The sequence below is a fragment of the Acanthopagrus latus genome, chromosome 18, assembly GCF_904848185.1.
Source record: "Acanthopagrus latus isolate v.2019 chromosome 18, fAcaLat1.1, whole genome shotgun sequence".
NCBI lineage: Eukaryota > Metazoa > Chordata > Actinopteri > Spariformes > Sparidae > Acanthopagrus > Acanthopagrus latus.
This window is the reverse complement of record NC_051056.1, coordinates 26,877,242-26,903,957: the sequence shown is the minus strand read 5'-3', so window position 1 is coordinate 26,903,957 and position 26,716 is coordinate 26,877,242. Positions and strand designations below refer to the sequence as shown.

The following is a 26,716-nucleotide window of genomic DNA, read 5'->3' as shown; positions in this document are numbered from 1 at the left end:
TCTATTGATAAATGGCATTAGATGTGCTGGTTATAGCGCTCAAAGGTAGCCATAGCAACAGGGCCCGCCATCAGTTCTGGCCAAGTCTCAGAGTAGAAGGTTGTGAACAGGTGAAATTGGTGCTCGCGGGATATATGCGCCATTATAGAGCGTGTCATGATGGACCTCATTCTTTCTTTAACTACCTATAGCATCCTCTGTCCAGGTCCCCGGGACACCAGGCCTGTCATGTCATAAAGATGAATTTTTATGCCTTGGCCCAGTTCTGTGCTCAGATATGTACAGCTGACTCTGCTAAATCCTGGCCATTTTTTTTGTCTATTGAAATTCCAGGCCATTTGGTCATGTTTCAGGCTGTGCTCGTAGATTTAGCAGATGTTTTTGCTGGCAGAAGTAGCCTGAAGTCTCCTGGGCTCGGGCTGGAACCGCTGATAAAGAGATTTTTTTTTTTTTTGTGTGTGTGCTATTGTGTCCTTAGCCTAGATCTCTGCGTAATTAATACACTTGGAGTCCCTACTTCTCTCCTAACCTAACTTCCCGTCTGTCCTCGTTGAACTGCAGGCCATTACTCCTTATTGTCTGAATCGTGCACAGGAGCATATTTTCTGATTGATCTTGAGAAAGTAATTATGCTTCTGTTTTTAGTTAATGGAATGCACAAGAAGCTTTGCCTGGCGGACAAACTACTTCACGTGTTATTCTGCTACAGCGCTACAGTTCCCAGAGTGTGTCTAATGGGAGGGTACGTGGGCGTGTGTGTGCGAGTGCTAACGGTAGGTGAGGGCATTTGTCTCGGCTTCTCTCCGTCCAGCTGATTCAAAGACAAAACCCTGAGTTCCCAGGAGCTTGAGTATGCGGGCCTTCCAGCAGCATGCAGGCATATTTTAACTGTATAGTTGAAATTCATGTGGTGTCGAAATTTCAGGAACAATATGTTCTCGCAACTTTTGGGCTTTGTCTACAGAGATACCAGCTAATGAGAAGAGAAAACAAGAGTTGTTCAAAGCTCCAAGGTTCATTCTTGATCTTTTGGAAAATAGTCAGGGTCCTCTTACTTTCAGCCGTATCTCACTGCCTTCTTCGCTGGATGGAGTTGTTAATTACCTTTTGCCAAGCATTTTAAGTTTTCATCCGCTGGTTTAATGGTTGTATTGTCAGCAGGGTTACACAAAGACTATTGGATAGATTTCCACAAAACTTGGATAGGAGACGGGTATTGGCCCAAAACGGACCCTATTAATTTCTGGTGCAGCTCCAGATAAAGTGACCAGTCCAGGATGTTTTTCATACTTTCATTAACTCTGTTAGATAGCGTGTTTTTTGGCACATTTGTTTTATTTATTCAGGGAATAATGCATGGATCGGGCACATTTAGGTGGGTAAAACTTGAGTCTGTAGAAAAAAGCAGCAGAAACACAGCAACAAAAAGAAGAAGATTCAACAGGTAAGATTCAGAAATCCCCAAAAGGCTCATAGAGGAAATCCTGTAATCCACCAAAAATAAGCACAAGCCATCATTGAAAAGCAAGCATAAGGCAGGCTGGACAAAAAGAAACTGCAGAAACATAAAATCAGCGATCCCCAAAATGTGGTCATCAAACACTTCTGACGAAGAGGCGTAATGGAGGATTGACATTTTACAGTTTAACATTAAACTTAAATGTCCAAAATGATTCAGTGCCCTGAAACAATGAATTTTGCAGTTATAGGTGCCCAGCATCTTCTGCTGCATCACCATCTCGAAAAACTGTTATATATATGTATTTATGATATCGACCAATATTGATAAATCGGTCGGGTTCAAATTTGAACACGTCAATGTGGCAATTTTCATTATTTCATGACACTTGGAAGAGCAGAAACTATTCAGTCATTAAAACAATTAGTTTTTGTCCACACACTCCTGGTTGATGACTTTCAGTTGTCTAGACTCAGTTTTGTGTGATTTCGTGAAGGCTGCGCGCGCTCTGAAGAAGTAAACGGAATATTAATTGCGTTTGCAGACCCATGAAGTTTTTATGATGGAGGGATCATTTGAGGGTTATTTCAAAATATGTCTGAATCCACTCCTTGAACAAATTGTATTTTAAATGACTTAATGTGATAGAAAAGACAGATTGTGTGCTTCCCAATTAAAAGATATAAAAGTGTCTTTGCTTTCAAGGTTACTCGCTGGACGTTCACTTTATTTTTAGGAAGCCGAATTACAGGGGGTAAAAGCAGCTTCTGTCACAGACTGGTAATTGTTTTACGGCTCGCTTCAGGACTCCTCCAGCTGCTGATTAAGCATGACCATCAAAGATGTTTTCTCTCCAAGCATGGCATTATATAACAAGCTGTGAGGACTTGCAGCACTGTTATTCCCCTTACCACAACAAAGAGTGACAGTCCCACAGCTTTTTTTCTTTTCTGAGGCCCTGGTCTCTTGTTCTGACAGTTTAAACTTGAAAGGGTAGAAAACACAGATTTAAAGAAGCTCTCCGGCTTGTTTTTCCTCCTAGAGGGTGTCAAGCTGTCCTTCAGGCATCAGTAGACATATTCAATTTGTGTCTCTTGTACTAAACAAGGGTTTGGCTGTGTAGTGACTACTTGTTAAACAGCAAACTCCTGCAAGGCTTCAAACTGGACACAGGCTGTCTGGATACTAAGAAGTCCTGAAAACACTGTACAGCTCCAAGTATTCTCCGGTGTCACTCTCAGGTCCAGTGATTCACTTTTAAACATGAAACTTCTATTACCTCAGGATGCAGAAATTAATAGGCAGTGGGTTTGGTTCTCCATTTTCCATCTGCGCCTGAAGACTTTCTTTGTCTTAACCTTCAGTGCTCTGATGAGGATCTCCCCCCCCCCCCCACCGGCTCCATGATATGCTCTCAAATGTCTTTTAGATTAAAAAGATGGGTTTGAACCATACGGCTATCTCATCCCCCTCCTCTTTCTCCTCCACTTCCTGTGGGACACAATGGAGGACATGAGCAGGAAAGTAATCAGGCCCTCAGAACTTCACACTCGGTCACCGGAGAGATTTCTGTCTGTGCAGAGTTTGCAGCAAAAGCTCACGTTTTGGATCAGCGTCTTGATTTCTTGTTAATGTATAGAAGACAAATCAGGACTTTTTAGTTGGAGGAGAAAGTAAATGACCTCATCAGACGCGGATATTAAGCCATTAACAAACATGATGCCCATAACCTTTTGTTATTTCCTAGAAAATGATGTCCGCAACCTTAAAATCATGGAAGGTCAATGAAAAGCAAACACCAGAGAAAAAAAGGAGTGTTTATACTGTGAAATGAATCTCTCAGCAGGTCGTGATGGAGCTCATTGTATTGATTACAGCGCCTTTTTTTTTTCCCCTCGATTGGATTTTCAAATGAATTTCATGTTGTAATAATGATGTTTTTAATGAAACCGGTAAGGATAATGAAGGTCAAAACGGATGAAAGCACAAACAAACATTCAAATCTCTGAGTCTGAGCACTCTGAGCGACACATCAGTGGGATAAACAGAAGATCCAGCGATGCCAATCCCATCTCGCTGCTGTTAAGTTGTTTTTGAGAGCACTAACCTCCTGCAGAAGTGAGCACTGAAAAGGATTTTTGAGTCAGAGACGGGCTGCGTGCTTGACATCACATGTGGAATCAATTATATCGCACAGCTGTTCAGTTTCCCATCTGATTTAACCGGCTCTGTGTTACAGACTTTCGCACAGTTTGGATCTGATGGATTGTTTTTCGCCCCGAATCTGGAGGCTTATTCTCCTGGTCCAAGTCACCATCTGATTCGTCGTCAGTCTGGCAAGAAAAGCTTTCAGAGTTCTCATTGATCCTCTGTCTTTGCTTTGCTGACAGTTTGGCATCATGTTTTGGCTTATTTCAGATTTATAATGGGGCACTGAGGCAACTGAGAAATCCCCAAAATGACTTGTAGCAGTAGCAGTAATCTAGTAGTGCTGTAGGAGTAGAGCTAATCTCTTTGTGAAACAGGGCGATGCGACAGGATACAGTCCACTATAAAACAATTACCTTCAAGGGAAAAGTGCAGAGTCGATATTCTACACATTACATTCCCTGTGCATTCATTTAAAGAGTGTCCATCACGCTAACTCGATTGAAAATGAGACGAGAGTCATCCAGGAAACAGTGCAGGTTGAATATGAGTCCAATAGACTGTACAATAGAATCCAGGAAAGTAAGTCCAGCCCTCATTAATTGGATCCTGAGCTGCTCTTCAGTCCTGTATTTTGTTCTTGTGTGGTTTCTCATTAAAATACGTGTCAGTCCACTGAGACGGTGGGAGAGAAAAGCTATCTGCTCTCATGTTCAGCCGCCTGTTCCGTGCTGTTTGTTTCTTCTCTGGTCCTTCTGTACCTCCTCCTGTCTGCCCATGTCGCTTCATATGTCTGACTCAGACATGAACTCAAGTAGGGGCGTCGAAAGCAAGATCAGTGGTTCCCCCTGGATGTGTTTTTTTTTTTTTTTTTGTTCACTCCACTCCTGCCTACTTGTGCACATCCAACGTGCGTCTGAAGAAAAAACAAAAACAGCGCTATGTATTTTTGTCATGAAAGGCGACCTGTTGGCTCAGGAGATCGAGCCTTCGTCTAACAATCAGAAGGCTGGTGGTCCAATTCCCATCTAAGATTCCAGTCGACATGTCAAACTCTGTTGTAAGAGACCGAACCTCAATTTGCAGAGTGTGTAAAGGTTATGGCAGACAAAAAACACAGGGCGATGTAATAAATCCTGTGTTCTGTTAGTCTTTTAAAACCAGGATTTAACTGTCCAACAAAACAAGGTTTAAATGATTGTTTTGTTTTTATTTCTTTATACATCATGTTGTTATTTTACCATTTCAGTAGTGAAGTCTCTCAGCCAAACATTCTCAGAGTAACAATAAACATCTTGTCTTGAAATCTTGGAAAACTTGTAAGTCAAAGTGATTAATGGATTTGGAGAATCGTGACAGTCCAACTCTGATAACTCATTAACATGTGGTTGTGTGTGAATCACTCAGTCTGAGACACGACTCCGTAGTATCGACAGTTTTCTCTGTGGCCCAAATGAAAACTCTGTTGCATTGTTCTGTTTTTGTTGAACGTTGATAGTTTTCTGGGCGGTTTTCTCGCTGTTTGGAGCCCACTTACCGTTTTAGATGCACCTCTGCTTGTTATAGCTCCTGTTCTGCCTGCTGGTTGTTTTGCTACATCTGAGAATTTTTGGATTTTTTTTTTTGCGTGATTTGATTGGTGAATGGAAGGAGCACTGCAGGGGAGCTCAAAGTCAAGCAAACTGCTGACGATAAGTCACGTTCCGACGTGATGCATAATGGATGAGAGGGAGTTAAATTAATATAGCATGTATGTGAACGCGAACTGTCTTGATTCATTAACCTCCATGTTTATCTACATTCAGCAACATCACACTCCTGCTTCAGCATTAAGGGGGTGAAGCCTCAGTAGATTAGCTCATACGCAAGTTTGGCACCCTGTGAATTTTTAATTTTCGTTTTTTACTGGAACAGAAAGTTTTTCTCTCTTCTGTCATGCTGCTGTGGAGTTATTCACTTTGTGAAAATGCTGCAGGATATTTCAATTACTTCTCATGAAGACGTCAGTTCCATTTCCATTCTAATTAAACATGCTTAAAGTTTTAATGATTTTTACTTGGTTACATCATAGCAGCATGTGTCTGCAGCAGACATGGTTTAAGCGTTCAGTTCAGCTTCCCACACTGACTTATCATTAATGTTTTGTACTTTCTGTTTTCAGTGGGAAAACCCTTTCAAAACTAGAAACACATAAAAGAAATGTCTGTAAGTGATTTGAGCTGCGGCGTCTGTGGTCTCAGCGGTGGCGGCCCTTCAGAGGAGTTGACCTGTGACTGCTCTCGTGGGGCATGTGTCGCATTGATCTCTGTCAACCCCGGCGATCCGCACCAGAACCGTTCAGTATCGTCGGTATGTGGGGGCCCCGCTGGCGTGAAAGCTCGACACAGTCCAGGTCACAGTGCCGCCGAGCCCGGCCGAGAAGAACGGCATCATGTTTCCAGCATCTCTGAAAACAAGGCGTAAACGGCGACAGTCTTGGACTCTGGTGACACATGTGGATGTGTAGTTGGCCTGATGAGGCTTTTCCACTTGAAGTTCAGGTGGCATCGATTCAAGCTGAGACACACCTGGGATGGACGTTGGCGGGTTGCAGTGACAGCTCGCTAACCCAAACCTAACTCCTGTCGACCCCCCGTCTCCCTCCTCCAGTGCATTTTGATATGATATTTCACTATCACTATCCCTGCTGATATTGATTAGATGTGAGTTGTCCACATAAATGTACATTTACTTGCGAAGGAGTCTATAAACAGCACAAACAGGAAGTTATTTTGCTTACAGATTAATCTACATTCATTTGTTCCAGCTTCTAAATTGAGAAAAAGTGCCGCTTTTCTCTTTTTGTCTCACGTGATAGTAAACTGAATTTACCGTAATTGATGTTTTTTTGCGTGTAAGTCGTACAAAACAAAACATTAGAAGGGCTTAAGGAGATTGTAACTGGCACTTCTCGGTGTTTCCTGACATCTTATCGACCAACAATTAATTGTTTAATCAAGAAAGAAAATAACTGCCGGTTGAATCGATCATAAAAGTAATTTGTTAGTCCCAGCCGTCGCAGGACGCCATGTTCGTAATTTAACGCAGGATATAAATGCAGTGTGTTCGTCGCTCCTGCTCCTCTTCTGTCAAGAATAAATGCTGATGACGCTCCCAGTGTTGAAGTTAATTTGAGCCTCATCTATACTATCTAATAAAAGTAATAGGATGGTTTATTGATCCCTGGTTGATTATACAGTGAATGAAGATGGGCTTAAACATAGTTCATCTGGTTGAAGCGGCTTGTTTTTATGTGTATCACATAAATCAGCGGCTCAGCTCCGGCAGGATTCAAAGCCACGCTTCATCTCTTTCTTCTGCGCAACTCACTCTAAATGATCAAATTGGCAATTACCTCTCTCCTCTTTGGATTGTTGTTCTGGTAATAGAGTGAGTTTCGTCACATCTGTACCACAGCATGTATTGGATTGCATATTCACAAATCAGTATTTATTGATGTGACATCTTGGCCATCAGAAGAAGTATTTCAGATTTATAGCCACCGCCGTCGCTCCCCCTTCCAGTACAGTGAAATAGATGCTGTGCATCATTTGCGCATTAAAACGAGAAGCTTTTTCTGCTGCTCAGTAATGAGATCTTCTTTTTTAACAGGGACACTGTGAATGTGAGAAAGGTATTGCACATTGCCTACAGCGTGGAAGGATATTTTAACCTTCACACGGTTTTATGTGGTGTGTCGCTGGTTCATTGTGCATGTTTGGGTTAATAAGCCAGCAAATGACTGAAGAGTTTAATGTTGTATAATGCTTTCGGTAATTCACCGTGCATGTTTAAATTAATAAGCCCACAAATCAAAACGAGATGCACAGACTAATTCCGGCTCTTGAGTGTTGGTCTCGCAGATTTCCCAGCTGTGTTGCGTTTCACTCCCAGGTGTGACAGCGACACACGACAACAATCAGCCTCTCTGTAATTGGGCACTGCTGTCAGCGTGGACAGACGGATGTCAGCAGCCGTCTCAGTAAAGTTGTTCATTAAAGTAACTTCCTGTCTCTTCGAGCTCATCATTCTCACAGATTAGTAGCAGCTGGTTTGTTGCATCGTTAAGATCAATGCTACGATCAACATGCTCCTGCATTCTGTCAGCCATTTTGCTGCTTTTAGATGTCTGGAGTATCTTTTGATGAGGATGCGCTCAGTATTGATGAGTATGTTATACCGTACCCTGATGCACCCTTGTATGAGGGTTGGTGACATGTGGGTAAACCTGCTAAAAAATAGAGGTTTGACCCCAGTGGACGGTGGAGTTCACCTCTGTTTTTTTCTCTGGTGTGTTACATTTGGTCTGAACACACTTAAAGCCAGGGAACAGTGAGGCGAGCAACAATGTCACAGTGGTCTCCCTTTCAAACTCAAAGCCGACTGTAAAAATTTTGAGCGCTGCTGGAACAGAGATGGATTGAAAACCAGTTATGAACAAATGTCCAAATCTCAAACGGCCATCTTAGCATTGCGCCAGAAAAAGGACAGAAATCAGCATTTCCACTGTTAATGTAGTTGTTATCACGTGTAAACGTTTCAGTGTCTTCTTGAGACAGGATTCCAGGCATTAATGTTAAAACTTACACACATGAAAAATGCGTATTATTGTTTAATAAAGCAGTCTCACGTCTTGGTCCATTGAGTGGCTCTTCTGGAGCTCGACTCATGACACAGGATTCCTGTAGCAGATGGACTCAGTTGATACGAAAATGAAGGAAACAAATATTTCTGAGCCCTTTAAGAAATTTTCAGGAGAACAGATGAACAGAATTACTTTTAATTAAATTAATTAAAATGTGAAACGAGCTTCAGCAAAGCAGAACGGCTGTTTTAAAGGTCAAAAGCAAACTTTGAATTTCAGGAAGTTTTGATGTTTTGCATACTTAATTTGGGGTTAACCTCATCTGAATTCCTTTACGTAATCATTATAACTTTATGTTACATCAATTTAATCTACACCACTTTATAGAACTGGTCTGGATTCTGATGAATCCGCCTTCAGTTCAACATGTTAGCAACATTGCAACGTAACTTTATTGTCCAGCAGAGGCCGTACAATCAACAATCAACATGAGCTGCGGACCCTCGATTATGTTCTATTTCTGCATCGAGATCCACCTTGAAATCGAAAAAGGTCCACACCTCCAATACAGATACAGTTTTGCACTGATATGATTGATTTAAGATGAGAGATGGCCCAAATAGTGAAATAATGGAAGATGTTCCATCTAAATACAGTGTCTGCTGATGCTCAGGAGAAGTAAATCCACTGGTTCTGCATCAGAACTGGATGCACTTAAATTTGAAGGTGATCCAGTCTGATTTTGAATTGGTCCTGCCAGAATCCAGCAGGTTCAAACCCAACGGAGGCCGAAGCGTCACGCGTTTTCCTTCAACCATCTAATCACATCTTGCATTGTCCGAGCAGAGCATTCCAGCTGCGGTACAACGTGGCCGCCGTCTAACTGAGGCATTCAGATGTGAGCGTTGCAGAAATCTCACAAGGCAGCGCGTCAGTGTTATTGATTTCCTCACCAAATGGCATTTTTTACAAATGTGGCACTTTACAGGCATGCCCCGTGTGTTGCATTATGGATTCCACAACCATCCCGATGTCATATTATTTTGAATACTTTGATAGTATTGAAGTGAGGCTGCAGCTCTCTTTGAGATCGGTCTTCTTTCTCTCTTTTTCATGCTCTTTATCTCCCATCCCTCTTTCTGCCCCCCTCAGATATCAGAGTAATCTGTTCTTGTCTGTCACCTCTCTCCGCCTGATAAGGAAGGGAAGAGCCATGCTCCTGTCCAGGAACGGATGTTCCTCCTCGACAACATTGACACAAACACAAGTGCCTCTGCTCCATTTGTATAAAAATAGCTTCTGATAAGGCAACAGAAATTGAGGTTGTTTACCATAACTGCTCTGCCCAGGGAAGTCTTTTTCTTTCCTCAGTCGTAAGATTAATGCTGATGTCCACCCGGCATCCTTTTCTTTTTCTCCTTCTGTAAAAGACTACAAATTCATCCATCAGGAAAACAGTAGTCATATCAAAGGTTTATAGCTCTGCGGCGTTTGATGTGCTCTAGTGTTGCATCAGTCGAATCATGCAGTATTTTTTAAAAGAGCCCTCTTCAGCATTTGGCCATTTCGAACCGAGCACTGATCCTCATTTAGGGAATTGTAATTAGGCTTTTAGCTGGAGTTGCTGAGCGAAGATAGTGGAAGTCAAGACAGAACAGCTTCAATTTGCTGGCTTATTATGTCAGCAGAAATATTCCTTCCGTCTCCACGTGAGGATGAATGTGAATAAGGCAGATTTTCTCCTGTTTAGTGTAAATATTGTGGTGTGAACAGAATCTTGTGGTGGGTGAATTTATTGCCCCTGCGTCACCTGTGTGTTAATTGATGTTGCTGCAGAGCCAGAATTAAAGCATTTAAACATAATTATACTGTTGGTCTTCATGGGTGAATACATAATAAAGACATATTTCTAAGTGTGTAGTCACCCTAAAATTAAACCCAGTAAAAACTCAGTAAAAACGCCGTGCGTACACATCAGGGCCGACTTTGCTGTGTGATTGCTGACGATTGCTTGGTGGTGATGAGAGTGACCTGTCTGCTTTTATTGATCAGCTGAAGGCTGACGAATGTTTGTTAAATGTTCCGGAGTGGATTCATTAATCAGGTGGAACAAGTGAAGAATTGAATTCATCGTATTTTGGAAGTTCAGATAGACAAATTCAAGAATACTTTCAATCCTGTGGTGCAGGTTAGAACTGGAGCACTTTGACTCACAGGACTAAATTACGAGCGCCGCAAATTGATGCATTTTCATGAGCGCGAGCACCTGATTGGACTATTAGACGGGCTGGATCGGCACTGCTCTTGCAGTATTTTGTCGGAGTTGGAATTTCAGTCACCTCTGTCTTGAATTGGGTTCAGGTTAGTTTTTCCAATCCAATTTCAGGGGCGGTAATTTGATTTGACAACCTCCGCTTCCGCCACTTCACTAAAGCCGTGGTCACCTGTTAGTCACAAAGGCAACATATATTCACCCTCAGACGTCAAATTGCAGCATTGGATTTATTTGCAGTGGAAGCCAGTCCGGCTGAGGTCATTTCTCGGCTTTTCTTCAGAGACTTAGTTTTATGATTACATTCTTAAGGCGGAACAGAATTTGAACGAGGCACCGTCCCATTCAAATTCTCCGCGCAGGAGAGCGCCTTAGGTCGTCTCTCGCCCACTTTCAGAGGGTAACAGAATTACTTTTTTTTTCCCATAATGGTATAAAACCATCGCTCTTCCAGCATCAGTAATAACATTACAGCCAGCCATTCAACAGACGGGGCATTTTGTTTCACAATGTTTAGCCTCTGTAACTTGTTTATTGTTGTTGTATCTAATAAGATTACAGTCAGCTTAAAGGTACACTGGATTTTCTCTTGTAAACAAAGTTTCTGTGTGTACTCAGTGTTGTTCACGAAAACACATCGTGGGACTCAAGAATTCCCTCCCCACTGCAAAGCTGATTTTTCTTTAAGGTTATAGAGCTGCGTTGTCATCGACTTATTGTTGAAAGCAGTCTCCTGCGTCCAGGCCTTTGCTGCTGCTTGGTCGCCACCTGTAGATCAGTGGAACAGATCTATATTGAACAGGAATGTCAATTTGAATTAAACCCAACTACCCACTTAAAACAATTTTCAGTGGATTTTATGAACAAAATCTTGTGACGTCAATGTGTATTCTTACACATTTTCTGGAATATCAGTCTACATTGTTGAATAATGGCCTGATAAATAAGGAAACTTAATCGCATTGACGCAAATATCATACTAAAATCATCAATTTTGGCCTAATTAATCCAAAAATGTTAAAGAGTTCAAAGGTTTGTTTGATAGTAGACAAATTAATATTTCATGTGGCGCTCCACTAGCTCAGTTGGTCGAGCTGTACAGTAGCTGTGTCCTCGCCGCAGCTGTTCGGGCCTCAAATCCGAGCCGTGGCTCCTTCGCAGCACATCGTCTCCCCTCGCTCATCTCCTCTCTATGGTCTGACTCCGGCTTTACTTTCAAAATGAAGCCATGAAAAAGGCCCAAAGAAACAAGAATAAAAATGACTATTTCACAATATGTATCATCCACGTGTCGACTCGAACTAACTCGACATAAACTTCAACAACCGAAGATTAAACCGCATTGTATATGAGCAATTCAAAAGAGTTTCTTTAAGAAATTTGTGCAAAATTGTGATTCTCATCCTGATTTTTTTTTTAATCGTGCCGTTTCTTTTTCCTGTAACAACCCACACAGAGCAGTACGAGGTGTGACACGTCTCAGCGGGAGTTTTCTCTGTCAATGTCCGTCAGCTACACTCTTGTTTACAAATGTCTCAGAATATGTTTTGAGGTGACTGAAAGAGAAATGAAGGCCAGTTTTTTTTATTATTTTTTTTTATCCTCCCTTTCATGATTCAGGCGTCTTCTGCCGTCTTCACGTCTTCACTTTGTTGTCTTCTTTTCTGGTCGTAGATGAGACGTGGTGTAATATAACACTCGCAGCCCTCTCTACTGTGCCACCGCTAATCACCAGACCCCTACCAGTTTTATCATAATTAACAGATCAAAGAAGCGGAGAGAAGGGCACTCATACATTATTAAACAGGCGCTGTGTGTGTGTATGTGTGCGCGCACTTGTGTATGTCAGGCACGTAGGTGATTGAAAAATTATATGATCTTTACAAGCAACTTTCTATTTTCAGCAGGCTTTGATAGTCCATCAGAGATAAACTCGTACAAATTGTCCTCTAAACATCTTATCGTCATATTCTCCTTCAGATTCCTCTCGCACTGTGATGACTTATTCTTCAGCTGACCCTGGCGTCGCCCTCCTGACCGACCTCACAACACGCAGAGACAAACGCACGCACACCGACAAACATTACAGCACCGCATTCAGGAGGAGATTAAGGTCAAGAAGGCATCCACTCTCAGGAGAGCAATTGTGCACCAGAGGCATTTCTTATTTGCTACAGTGTGCTTTAAATGCATGAGTATGGACACTTCAAACATCCCTCCAGATGGAAGATGGCAGCCATCTTCTCTAATATTGTGTCTCGGGCCAAAGAATCCTAAAGTGGCCAGCAACAGTTTTATTTTTCCACTGGTTTGAGGACGTGAATTGAATCTTAATTATGCTCATTAGTCTGCTCAACCACTTTGCGTTCAGCGATGACATTATATTATGCACTAATTGTAGGTTTCTTGAGGTAACGACTGTCATCAGGCCTCCGTGCTTTATTCAAAGTTCAATTTGATGCGGCCTCCATTTTCTGTTCCACTCTTTTGTCCGTCATTTTGTCTCGTCAGCACCACATCTGTCTATTAAAAGCGACCTTTTCTTCCTCTTTTTGTCTCCGTCCCTCAGCTTTTTTTTTTTTTTTTTTTTCGCTGCCTCTCGAATATGCTCCCCTGGGGCTGTAATAAACCTGTAGTTAGCTGTTAAAACCATGTGCATTTTATACTAAATGGCCCCCAGCGCCTCTCTGCCTGCTGTTGGGGCTTGCGGCCAATGGGCCTTTAAATGACCTAATTTCCTATCTGCGTCCTGGGGGAGCTTTTAGGGGAGCTAAAAGCCAGTCACAGCCCGGAGAGAATGAGTATCAGGAAAGCTACGGGCTGGACCGGACCCCAGCTGAATCAAAGTTACCATCACTTTAATTGCCACGGGTAATATCCATGTGGAAATGTATCGTGGTGGTACTGGTGGTGAGCTGCACATCAGGTGGTCTATTAACACCACTTGGAATCGCGTTTGTTAGTTTTTATCATAGTTGTTGGGATCATCATCCTCTTTTTTTTTTTTTTACTCTCATACTCTCTGTTTACTGGTTTAGTAGATTATTTCCTTGCTAAATAGCCGAGGTACGGACCTGGACAATAAAGTTATGACTTCTGCCTCACAACAATCACTAATCACGTTAACCATTTTCACCTGAAGCTAACTTCTACAGCCGTGAATGATAAACTGCAAGCCCGGCTAATCAGCCAAGACCTGTGGAGGCGCCGTCTAACTCTGAGAGAGGTGTGTGCAGGAGAGTCAACAGATGCCGTATCTTAAGGCTGCCACGTGAAAACAATATCATCGTAGATTAAAAGTAGCCATATGCAGTAACGTCGATCGCTGAGGACGACACACACTGAAGCCGACCCTCCACATTTGGACACTAATGATGTCCTCCAGTGAGAAGAGAGATAAATGTAACCTCCACCTGTGGCTCTGCTTAAATCAGGCTTAACCTGACTTATGTATTTTGAGCCTGGCTGTTCAGACTTCTACATTTGGACCTCAGTGTCACGAGGTCTTTAGCTACATGATTAGATTGTTCAGTTTATATAATTAGATGTGGCATTTGAATGAGCTCAAGTTAAACTGAGCCAACAGCTGAATGTAATTTGGTTTATTTTTTTCACTGACTCTGATGTGTCGACCTTGAAGTAAACAGTTAAACTGATGGGATTCGATTAGCCTCTTTTTGATTCCATGCAGATGATTGGCTTCAAAACGAGTAAGTGCTCTGATCCATGTTAGAAATATTTACCGTCAGTGATTCTCTCATCGGGATCATCGTCCCTGGCTCCTATTCCAGCTTTCTGGGAAGGTTACCGTACATGTTGTGTGTGTGTGTGTGTGTGTGTCTGGGTGCGTGTTTGCAACATGTGTTGATTTTTTATTTGATATATTTATTTATTTGAGCAGCTGTTTGTCATTCCTCCCTCAGCTCTATGTATTGATGTGACCCTGTGGGGCAGCCAAAGCTGACTTCTGCCCCCAAGGTCACTGTTGCTGTACAAAATCAAAAGCCCTCACTGATTGATACACAAAGCCACAGAGCAGAAAGGTATAATTGATTCATGGAGGAAAGAGTGTGTGTGTGTGTGTGAGTGTGTGTGGGTGTTGAGACAATTGAAGGCAGTCAAGTCGATTCAGGACGGGCAGCAGAATAAAAAAAAGAGCGGGGTTTAGTCGAATCAAAAGAAAGCAGGTGACAAAGCAGCTGGATAAACGAACGGGGAGCAGAGGAGGCCGACGGATGAAGTGACGGGTGTCGACATGAATGCATATTATTTATCAGCAGGGTCACAAGGCGGCTGCGGAGGAGTTAACTTGACCCCGGCACTTACTGGTACAATAAACGTCCATGACCCATCACAGTCAAATGCTGGAAGCTTTGGATACGAGCCTCACAATCAATAAACGCTCCACTGAGTAACAGATATTAATTCTGTTTAAATGTCTTCGGCAATCCAGTGACCTCCAGTGATTTCCCATCAGAGGCCGTTCCCATCGTGTGTTTTCAGTAGATTAGATTGGAGGACGAAAGGATCAATTTATAGAATTTCAAAGCCATACCTGTCTGAGCCGGTGAGAGCACGTCGTCCAACATTTAACTGATGATTATTTGTAGTGAGAATCTGACACAATGCTGTTTATGTATGTAAGATGTACATTTAGTTTATGTATTTATTTATTTGACTGGTTAATGAACATCACTATGAAAATACTGATAATGATGTAAACATGTCTGATTTAGCAAGAATGAATTTGTGAGGCTAATATTCAATATGAAATACACAATACTGAATAAACAGAATATATTCTATTGATTTAAACCCACAATAGCAACAATACATTTACCGGAATTTATAGATTAAATAACCAGAGAGTTATGAGAGTTATCACACGCATATCAAGGACTGACACTGAAACGATTAAAAAATGAATAAGAAATATATTTTTTTTATTCATGAAATATATTTAAATGGACAAAACGCAACAAAAAAGATCCAAAAAGTAAATAATAATTCATAAAATGTTCCATAAATTGATATTTCAGGTTTACGTTTCCTCTGTTCTTATTTATATTGTATTAATTCACCTATTTGATTACTTGTATTAATTCATTTATTTATTTTTTACATGTATTTACTTCTATTTTTGATATTTGGTGTATCGAATGGCAATTAATTTATTGAACTTTTTTTTTTTTGGTTTATTTATATATTTTTGATTTTGGCAGTGTTAGTCCTCCGTACACACCAGTGCTGTTGACTGTTTATATCGTTGTGAACTGAATATATTTGTGTTTGACAAGTCTGACGACGGACTGTTGGACTGTTTGAAGTGTTTTATAACATCATATAACCTAGTAAAATCTATTTGTATAAGCTAATCGTCAAACATCAACAGACATTGGTCGATACTGGTCAGTATGTAGTGAAGATTTGAACTGCTGCTTTAGGAAGAATAAATTCACAGTTGAATTTAATGAACTGAAAGACTCAAATCAGCTCAGCGACTGTAACGCAGCATTAATGACCTGGAAAAGAGACGATTTAGCAGATATCTCAATATTGCCACAACTAAATCCCAGAACCCTGTTGGATCTGCTGATGCAAAATATTAAGTTTGTACCCAGCTCTCATCATCATCATTGTTTGCACAAGCCAAGCAAGAGCAGTGAGTTGGACTGAGGACAGCACCTGTCAAACTCTGAGAGTGTGTATCCATCAGCGCTGCAGTTAATGTACTGTAAACTGTAATAAAAAAGCCATAAAACAGCTCACCACCACTCCTCTCCTCCTTCATTTTAAGTCCTCGAAAGTGTCCCCAGTTAATAGGGTTGTGTTCGTTAACAAGCCTGTGAAGTCCTCGTCAGCAGCATTATCACAGCGACGCACAGACACGGGCGGTTTTATCAGGCCTCTCTGTGGCGGCAGCAGCAGACAGCTCTGAAATTAGCAGCTCGGAGAGGGAGGCAAAGAGGCAAATAACATTATTACACATGGCCAGCTGTGTCTGAACACCAGGAATACAAATATAGGCCGGTGTTGTGCAGACAGACACGCACACACACACACACACGGGGCACAGTGTTGCCTCCACAGTGGGTTCTGCCACAGACCTTCTGAGGTGTGAAGTGTGTGCGCAGGGTGCAGCGCTTCTCGTTATTAACAGTGGTGTTGGCTTTGGCATGAGGAGAGAAGAGGGCAGCGTGGCTCAGCCGGCAGTCACAGCAATTTACAGGTCTGTCAGAGAGAAAGAGGTCGAGCAGAGGAGAGAATTAAAGAGCATTTAGAGCTGTGAAATAGACTACAGACGGGGAGAACGAGCCGCTGGTGGATGCGCGATGCGTTCGTGTTGACTTTACTTGGGGGTTTTTATTATGGGGATCTAAATGTGTTTGTTTTATTATGCAACACTTGGCAGAAAACCGCGATTCTGGGGTTGTGAGTTTGGGATGGTATGTGTGTGTGTATGTGTGTGTTTGCCATGCTAAGTTGGAGATTTTTCCAAGGTTTAGCAGCAGAGCGCCTGGCAAATGCCTGATAACATCAGGATTTGTGCTTAGTGCCATGATAATCTTGTTTTACGCTGTATTATTTTCTTACTCTGGCTTGCGAATGAAAGCTCTGATCTTTCACTGGAGTACTCATTGGGGTACATTTTGTGTGTATATATATGAATACATTCCTTTTTATTTAATCTGATAGTGCCTATAGGAGCAAGATTCAACATTTGTGCAACAGCTTTTTCAGTACAGGTCAGTGAGACAGGAGGTGGGGCCTTGGTGTTCAACCTCCGTGCAGAAACTGAACAAACACCAAGATTAATAGATTCTAAATGACGGTTTTGTTGAAATCGCTTCAGTGTCGGACTGACTGCTGGGTCACAGTGGCCTTTCCTCTCCCCTCAGACAGAGCACAGAATTAAAGGAGTGATTTATAGAGAGGAGGTGGCTGCAGGTGATGGCACCCCACGCTGTTGAAAACAATCTTCTACCTCAGTCTTTCCCATAACGTGATCCTTCTTCTGGAACAACCGTGTATCATGATGATGATTTAGAGGTCACAGAAGTGATACTGACTCTTCTCACCATCTCTCCTTGTTTGTTTGTTTTTTCTGCAGAGGGGATCTGCAACATGACAATGGACTCCAACTCCATGACAATGCCCATGTCAGACCCCAACGCCTGGGCAACGGCCATGAACAACCTGGGGATGCCTCCCATTGGAATGACTGGTCAGCAGCTCATGCCAGGTATCACACTGCCAACCAGAGAGCAACCAACCCATGACCACACATGCCTTTTTGTTTAAAAAAAAAACAAAACAAGAAAACACTAAAACCAGTGACGGGGGAAGTGATTCACATTGATCATTTGCTGTCAAAACTTGAGTCTGGATGACAGAAATCACCCGTCCAAATACAGTTGCAGGCCAAGTTCACCCCCTCATGCCAACTGCTCTCCCTGATGGCGGTGGCATCGCCCCCCTGACAGTGATGATGACATCTCTTTAAGTACATTTACTCAAGTAACGGACCTGAGAACAGATCTGAGGAACTTGTACTTTCCTTAAGTATACTGTATCCACGTCAGAGCCAAAGCAGCACATTTAGAAAATAATTTAAAGATTAATTAAGCCACCAATAATCAGAAAAAAGGCTTAATATCAGATACAGTAATCATTCGATCCCATATTATACATTATAAATTATATATATGTATACGAACTTGGCCTGCAGCGGTGTTTGGGTTGGTGATTCATTGCAAGTGGCATCCAGATGAATGCCAGACCCAAGGTTTCCCAGCAGCGCATTGCATTATAACGAAATGATCAATATTAATCACTTCACCTGTCAATGTGCAATAAAACACCGGCAAACATACATTATGGAACTATTTTTAGAGGAAATTGGTGATATTTAGTCACAGGCGTCCACTCTGTTTCCATTAGGATGTTGTGAGGCGAGAAAAGTGACATTTTGGATTTTCTCGCGCTGCAAAAGTCATTTTACCGATCGCAGATGTGTGAATAGCAAGACTCATTTCTTTATTTATATTGTTAAACAATCCTGCAGCATGCAGACTTTTATGTGTAATGATCTGATTTTCTTTCATCTTATTTCGCATTTTCCTGTCATATTAATTTAGTTCTATTATATATATATATATATATTTTTTTTTTTTTTTTTTTGCGCCTTTGGCTGTTTTCCCCTGTAAAATGCAATAAACTCCTGGGATTATTTTAAAAAGTAGATGTGACAGCCGAAGAAATTCAATGTGGAATATCAGTCAAAACCTCAGTGAAGAGGAGTTTTTAGTCTCTTGATTTTAATTGACTTATTGTTCTTCTCTGCAAAGGTTTTAAGTGTTTATCGGCGAAGTGGTTGGATGGTTGATTAGCAGCTTTGTCTTTGACTGCAGTGGTGTTCAGGAGCACCGACTGTCTGCTGCTGTGGCTTTGAAAGTTGAGGAAGTGGATTCTCATATGTGGCTGCGCTGGTCATTAAATATATGTATGATGGAATAAACAGGATGAGCTGAGTCACCAAGATGGCAATGCTGTGCTATTAACAGTCATAGGATGGCACACACAGACAAGTATCTGCTGTCTGAAGCTGATATGACTCAGCATCCGTTGTGGATGATGTGAAAAAGCAGCAGGGTTTGTTTTCAACCTCAAGGCTCTCAGCAGTGACAGATAAGCCATTTCTTTTGCATCTGGATTGGTAGAGATCACCACATCATTGGTTTTATGCCCCGACAAGTGTCATTTACATTTTCAAATTCCTCTTTGAAAAGTTAGGGGGTGTTTCACACCAAAACCCTAACCCTAGGCAGGATGAATATATTATTCACCAACTAAAAACTAAAAAAACACTTTTCAGTGAGTAAAAAATAAACAATAAAAGATAGAAATTTATTTTAGCACAAAGTTTGGTTTCTCAAACCTGTCCAGAGTGAACCATCTTCCCCAGGCAACTCATTAAAGGATCTCTGGCAAGGTTAGCAGTTCAGTTCAGTTCATCCTCCACGAGTAAACACTCTTCTTAAAGAAATTAATGAAGGATCTTTGGTACGAAGGGTAACTTTGACAGTGTTGGAGATGATTTCAGTCAGTTGTTTATCCTTGTCCACGTAGGATAATTGTCTGGAAGTGCGGCTGAAGGTTACTGGTAAGCTAGCTGTGAAGTTTGTTTTCTGCTTTGGACATGAGCCGGAAACGTGCAAGTCAGCCTCACTTCCATCTCACTTTCGTTACTTTCTCACTTTCTTTCTCTGCCTTTTCAGTCGGACAGACATGAAACTAAAATAAAACTCACTGACACTGAGTCACATCCTTCACATGTTGACAGCCTGTGAACTTTAGTTGCCAGTTAGTCATTTTCCAAGCAATTATCCAGCTTTGTCAAACTCATTTCACCTCTGCTTTTTACAAACAAGGCGATGTGCACACTACCGAGCCGAGCTTGGCACCCTGAAATAATAAAAGTAAAATCAATGTCGTTGTAGTGCACATTTACACTGGCAAGTTACTAACCTGTTCGCTAACGGCACAATCGTAAAGAAGCTGCTACCTTTTCTTTAAAATGATCGAGTTTCCGCCGACACTGATTTATAGGGGCACCACCGCTGCATCCTGGGTAACATACCGGTCCAAGACGATGTGATTGGTTCAAAGACATGCAAACAAGCCAGAGTGTTTTTTGTCCCCTTTTACCAAGATAAGAACTGGTGCAGCCAGACCTTTGTCCAGCGCTGACACAGTGCTGTGGAGATCGGTCTTTCTATGTGAGACTGTCTGCATTGACACATCAGGTTATTGGTCTGAAAGAGGAACAAAAATGTGTTCATTTTATTATTTCTGCTGCGTTACTACAACATCAAGGAACATCTTGCGAGCACTAGGCTGAGCTTGTGTATTCTGATCTAGCGCTATAATATCCAGCCTTACCGATCGCTCTGTTATCTATAACATAAGGTTCAGTCGCACCCTCCCACTCTCCGTCTCTGAGGAGTTTTTCTGCCATGTCTTTCCTCTCTCCTCAGTAGAAAGCCTTTCCCTAAAGCCTTTTTTTTTATATAAATCACTTCCCACTTCTAAGCTGAAATGCACTTTCATAGTTGAAATATGCCAGGCTCGTGTGTGCACGTGTGTGCCCGCTTGGTCTCCCAAATGCACTCCTAGAGAAATATGAAGGGAATCGTGCACACACATCGACAGTTCAGCCTGGCATAATTTAAATATGGTAAACAAAAGCTGAGGAGTGAGAGAAGAGACACAAGCTGTAGGGGAACTTGAGGAAGAGGAACTGAACCCGCTGTTGGAGATGAAGACTGGAAGACCGGTGTGTGTGTGTGTGTGTGTTTTCAGATGATGTGTGCACTGACGGTGCCAACTTCCTCCTCTTGAACTTTATTTGCAGCGCTTTAAGGCCTTTTTACAGCCGACGTTTTAACTCGTAAAAAGCAGGAAAAGCACAGGTGTGACTAATATCATTAGCGATGGCTCTGTTCCATTTTAAGAGTATCATTAAGGCATGGCAGCGATACAGCGTGCACAACACAGATCCCTCAAACTGGCACACGTGAAAAGAATGTACTTTATTAGTGAAGTTATTAGCCGCACCTGTGTTTGGAAAGCTGTAAGAAAAAACTGCTCTTCTGCTTAATCAGACCCTGTTTTAGCATAGTCATACTTAATACCAGATGCACATACAAATTTGTTTTGGTGGGTTTGTGTAATAGAGAAGAAAATTAGTGAGACATTTTTTTTCTCAGCAGTCAAGTTGACTTGTCATGGCAGGAAAACCAATTTTGTTAACAATGACTCAGTTCTATCAAGTCTCCCAGTAAGACATTCAAGTCGGTCAGTACGGACAATAGCAGGATGCTGAAACTAGCGGACTTAAATGGACTGCAGTCAATTTTAATGTTATCAGCTACGCTTGTGCTTTTCCTGCCGTGACAGGCTGTAAAAGAAAAAGGTTAAAAGCCCTGCACACCCACACAGGTGTTTTCACTTAATCTGACTGACCAGCTAACTGTGCGTTACAGCTCGCTTCTTTTATTGTTGCCGACCGGATCGCTCCGGTTCTACCGAGCACTATTTCACATTAAACAAGACGTGCAACATTTCTGTGAGAGAGAAACTCAGAGTTGTTATTTTTCACTCGATCACTGGCTGTGTTCTGAATTTAACAGCATGCTATTTTACGATACGTGTGATTTTTGTGGTATTTCCATCAATTCCAATATGAACAGTAGACCAACCCCACTGACCCGGCCTCCAACTTTACCACGTTCACCTCACACTGGAAGAAGTTTCACTGAGCCACAAGACAACTTGGAACAGTTTTGTGATTGCAGATGTGATCATTCGAGGGTTAAAGATACAATTTAGCAAATATGTTGGGTTTGATTGCCTTGAACAACGGGCCAATCACAAGTCAGAATCTGAACTCTCTTCACAAACTAAACCAGCAAACACAGTCCTAAACTGGTGAGTGCAGTTACTCCAGTATGGCATGAACGTGGCATCAGGTTTAAGATTGATGGTATGTACAAATAAGGAAGACAACGGTGCGATTGATCCCACTCGAACAGGCAAAAAACAAAGCAACAGAGTCAAGTAGACGTCAGTCAGGTGCAGTCTGTACTCGCCCACACGGTCCTGAGAAGAGCTGTAATCAGGCAGATTAATTAAACTATCCCGTGTGGGTTTACTATGGGTGTGTGGGGTCTTTAAGCCTCAACTGGGGTAATTCATCAAGTATCAGTGGCGTTGATGAAAAGGGAGGAGACACAGGTTAAGAGGACAGCTGTGGATCACCTGGAATAACAGCTGGCGTTTCCCTTCCTGTCCCCCTGTTCTTCCCCTTCTTTTTTTCCCCACTCCTCTTCCTCCTCACTCCCTCTACAGCCTAAATTACCCAGCATCTCATTTATATCTCATTACAGCTGAGTCAGCCACTGTAACCCACAGCCACATCAGAACACACACACTGATCATTTGCTCTGCACTGAGCTGTGCTCCTTGACACACTTCGACTGCACTGAGTCACACTGAAATCGTCATCTGGCCTCAAACGGCACATTATGCAACCCAGAGGGGGAAGACAGTCCAACAGCTGACATGTAATTACATAAAGCATCAATAATGTAACTGTTAATACATTCAGAGTGTGGTTTTTTTCCCCCCGTATGGACAGTAAGATACTTACAATATGTACATTTCAGGGATGTGCTGCTGTTTTATCATCTCACAGCACACAGAAGGAATTTTACATACATTAGTCAGAGGCCTGTATTTTCCACCCATGCATTTGTCACTTCACTCAAGCCACAACGGCATTCCTTGTTGAACCACAGGAGAAATATGCAAGTGGGGAGACACCCACTTACGCTAGCTCGGAAAACACGTAGATATAAGAGACTTTAAAATGATCACATGAAAGATTTGGACACAGACAACCTGGATTCAGACGATAGAGCCGTAGCTTTAAAATCGTTCAGTGGTCAATATCCAGAAGTTTAAGTTTAGTCTGTAAATTGTTCCACGCCGTGGGAGCAGAAACCGTTACCAGAAAAACTTTCTTTTCCAATTCAGTCGCAAAATTTCCATAGAGGGAGGATTCATTTCCATATTTCAAGTTTAAGAGAGAAGCTGAGTAAATGTGAAGTTTGCCAAGAATGGCTCTGTAAATAAAAAGCTATCATCGTTTGAGGTGTTGTGCACATAAAGCAGACCAGTTCACTTTTGTCTACAATACAATGAGGAGTACGGTAACTGCAGTTTTTAATGAATCTCAGGTGGCCTATGATAAATGCTACCCAGCATGTGAAGACAATGAACAGAGACAGTAGAGCGCGTACCTCCGCCAAGACTTAACCTTTGTCCTTCATCTGGATCCGCACTGAGAGATAATGAGGTCTGTTTTTGGGCTGTGACCCTGCATCCAAGTTAGGTGGAAATCCATTTTGTAGGTAATGGTAGAAGTAAACAAACCCAACCAGCCAACGGACGTGTGCAAAAACATAATCTCCTCGGCAGAGGTAATAACAGGCAACGAGGTCCACGAGGCCACCAATTTCCATTTCATGCTCAGAAGCGTAACATGTTCAATATGCGCCTTAAGACACAAGTGGTCGTTGATTAAAATCCCCTGTAGATTTCTGCCACATGGCATCATCGTGACTCTTATCTTGCTTTTTGTCATTCTCCCTTCACACCAGTTCAGTTCCCTATGAAATCCTCTGAGCACAAAGCTCCAGGCACATGCTTTCTCATGATGTCACACGGTCTTACACTGTCACGCAGAGCTTGTCCCCAAAGCACCTCGTGCCTTTCAAGTGCTCCAGGTGGATTAGTTATCGATTCCCCATCATGACTGAACATCATCTTTTGTTTCACCTCTAAACAACAGTGGGGGGGAATTCAGTGTCACTCTCTTTGCAATTTGATCTTACAGCGTGTCCATGCACGTGTATGACTGGTCGTATTCTTCTTGCATGAAGGTTTAAGTGGGTTTTTTAAGCGTCGGTTTTGAGCTAATTCATTACACGAGACTGCCTGTGCCGGAGTGCTTTCATTACACATTAGAGTTTGCCTCTGTTTCATCCACTGTGAGCCTGGAATGTGTCTCTTCACCACCAAGTCTTTCCCTGCCTCCAGCCAAGTGGATTTATCCAGACAGACAGCTGGATCAACAGACCATTGTGGGCAGAGCCTTCATCCGAGTGCACCCTCACAAAGTCTCCAATGATGACAGTTTTATTTCTATAGATGGACCGGGCAGAGGTTGTGTACATTAGAAAGTTATTATTACATGTTTGTATAAATGAAGTGTTTGGATAGAGGGAGAGATTGGACTGAGGCCATCGGCGGGAGTCAGGAAGTTTGTATTCACTGTGTGGTGTTGAGAGGAGATTTAGTGGTGAAGCTCCTACTGGAGTTCGGTGGCACCTCGAAGTTTCTTGATGTCTTTTCTGATTTACATTCATTTATGTCGGATGTCCTTGAATCATCTGAATAAATGATCTAAGGATAGAGGGTTTTGTCTTTGGAACGACTGTAAAGCCCTCTGAGGCAAATTTTGTGTTTGTGGCTGTGAAAATAAAACTGGCGTGATTTGTATAGATCAATGTCAGCAACAGTTACTGACTCAGTTGTGAAAGTTGGCAGAAACCTCCTTGACTTTCTGTACCAAACGTTATTGGGGTCAGTTCTGGGTTGAGACTCATCCACCATCCAAGTTTTATGGGAAATCCGCTCAGTAGTTTCTATGTAACCGACCAACTTGACAGGTGCAAAATAACCTCCTTGACTCAGGTCATTAATGTACTTAGTCCAATAAAGTCATGAGCCATAGTATGAAGTGAAATGTCCCCGCTCAGGGTGCCAAGCAAGTGAGGTAGGGCATGAGGGGGAAGGGTCAAAAGACAGGATTGATAATAAAGAGTGATAAACAAGTTAAAAACTCTGATGAAGGCCATGAGCTGAATTGCGTCAGTCTGACAGTAAAGTTCTCTGCCAATGGATTTTTGACCTTTTCAGTCTTTTTCACTTCTTCGTGCACTTTGGAAGCGGGGCACAAAATCATAACACTCACTAGCCATTTTTGTGGCAGAAATGCCTTTCTCTTCAGTCATAATGACAGCCACAGTTACCTGGTTGGTAGAGTAGCTTTAAGCTGTTCAGATGAGAGGAGGAACACAGAGTTCTTGGAACAAATGAGACCCAGACTGGGTGAGGTGAGGAGCTGAACGGAAGGAATATATGACCCATATGTTTCAGGGGTTGAAGGGATCTGGCATATCTCTGGAGTAACAGGGTTGTGTATCGACTGTGGTTTTCTTCCCTCGTAATAACCGCAGCTGCAGTTAGAGCTGCTGGTTTTTATTGTTATGATTGCACTGTTCATTATCTGTGTCTGTTGTAGTGATTTGGTGCCATTCTGCAGAGTGAGTATAGAGCCCACGTAATACATTGGCCCAGTGGGGAACGCAACACAGTTGATTAAGTAAAACAAGTGTAAATATTATGGTGACCGTCTGTTCAAATTCAGGTGGCTTCTAACAGTTTTGGAAAAACCTGAAAAGGGGCAGATTTTGACAGCAGAATTTTCCTCTGGTCACCGAAAATCATGGTGAATGATCAATGAGTTTGTCTTGTTTTGGTACCAGAAATGACATGGAGTCTGGTTAGAAGTGGATCTGGTTACCTTTGAATGAATTCCACCATTAGCACCATCACTGATGACATGAATCTGTTGATTAGCCAGACTACGACAGCCAGCAAAATGGCTCCTCAGGTGCTCTAAATGTGTCTTCTGTCATAAACAGTACATGGGGGAAAAAAATCATGTCAGGCCCAAAAACCTGGTAAGTAAAATCCCAGATATGGTGTGAGAATGGAACAGAAATTTCAACAGCAGGAATCAACATCTGGTTTTAACATATTTGACATTTAACAGAGACCGAGAAAAGATCCTTTTCCAGGAGTGTTCACCGTGTGTTTCTCCAGCCCTCATCAATGTTCTCTCTCTAGCACATCCAGGCCATAAGTGGAAGCAGATGGGAAGCTATAGAGTTCCTCCTCTATATTCCTTTCAAAACACAGACCTCCCAAGATGGATTTTTATTACAGAAGACACTTGACTGTATGCATTGTATCACTGTTCCTGGACATTAAGCTAGTTCTTCAGTACATTTGGCTTTGATTGAAAGACTCCACCGATGGTTCCCAATGTTTTTTATCTCAAAACGAAGCAGTGACTTCTTTATTTATTTATTTTTTAAAACTGTGGCATTTGTTTAGAAAAGGGCTCTTAAAGTCCTCAATACAGGTTCTGATCTCAGGTTTGTTTGTTTTTTTCCTACCAAATTGTTAAATTTGGATGATTTTTTTGGAGACCTGAAGTGTTGAGAGTATGAAGCATTTAACTTTATTGAATAGTTGCCAACTCTTGAATCAATCCTTTACTATTTTGATATACTGATCAACCTCTTTTTCAACATTTTCTAGTATTTTAGTATACACTGTATTGCTTCTCCAATACCTGTAAACAGACAGCATATAACCAGCAGGTGACAGTACAAAATCAACAAGACAATCAGAATCAGAATCAGAAATCCTTTAATGTCCCGCAGACGGGGAAATCTGTTTGTCACAGCAGCGACATAATATTACAAAAACAGAAACATATTACTATAACCAGAACAAT

The 26,716-nt window shown here is 41.9% G+C and overlaps 1 protein-coding gene across 8 annotated transcripts in view; it reads left to right on the top strand.

The window, feature by feature from the left end:
- enox2 (ecto-NOX disulfide-thiol exchanger 2) overlaps nucleotides 1-26,716 on the top strand; it is a 186,065-nt gene that overhangs the window by 105,199 nt on the left and 54,150 nt on the right. For all 8 annotated transcript variants that reach the window (XM_037078225.1, XM_037078223.1, XM_037078219.1 and 5 more), the window contains one exon: nucleotides 17,615-17,746. In XM_037078225.1, coding sequence (XP_036934120.1) covers nucleotides 17,615-17,746 — 132 coding nt within the window. The remainder of the gene's footprint in view (nucleotides 1-17,614; nucleotides 17,747-26,716) is intronic.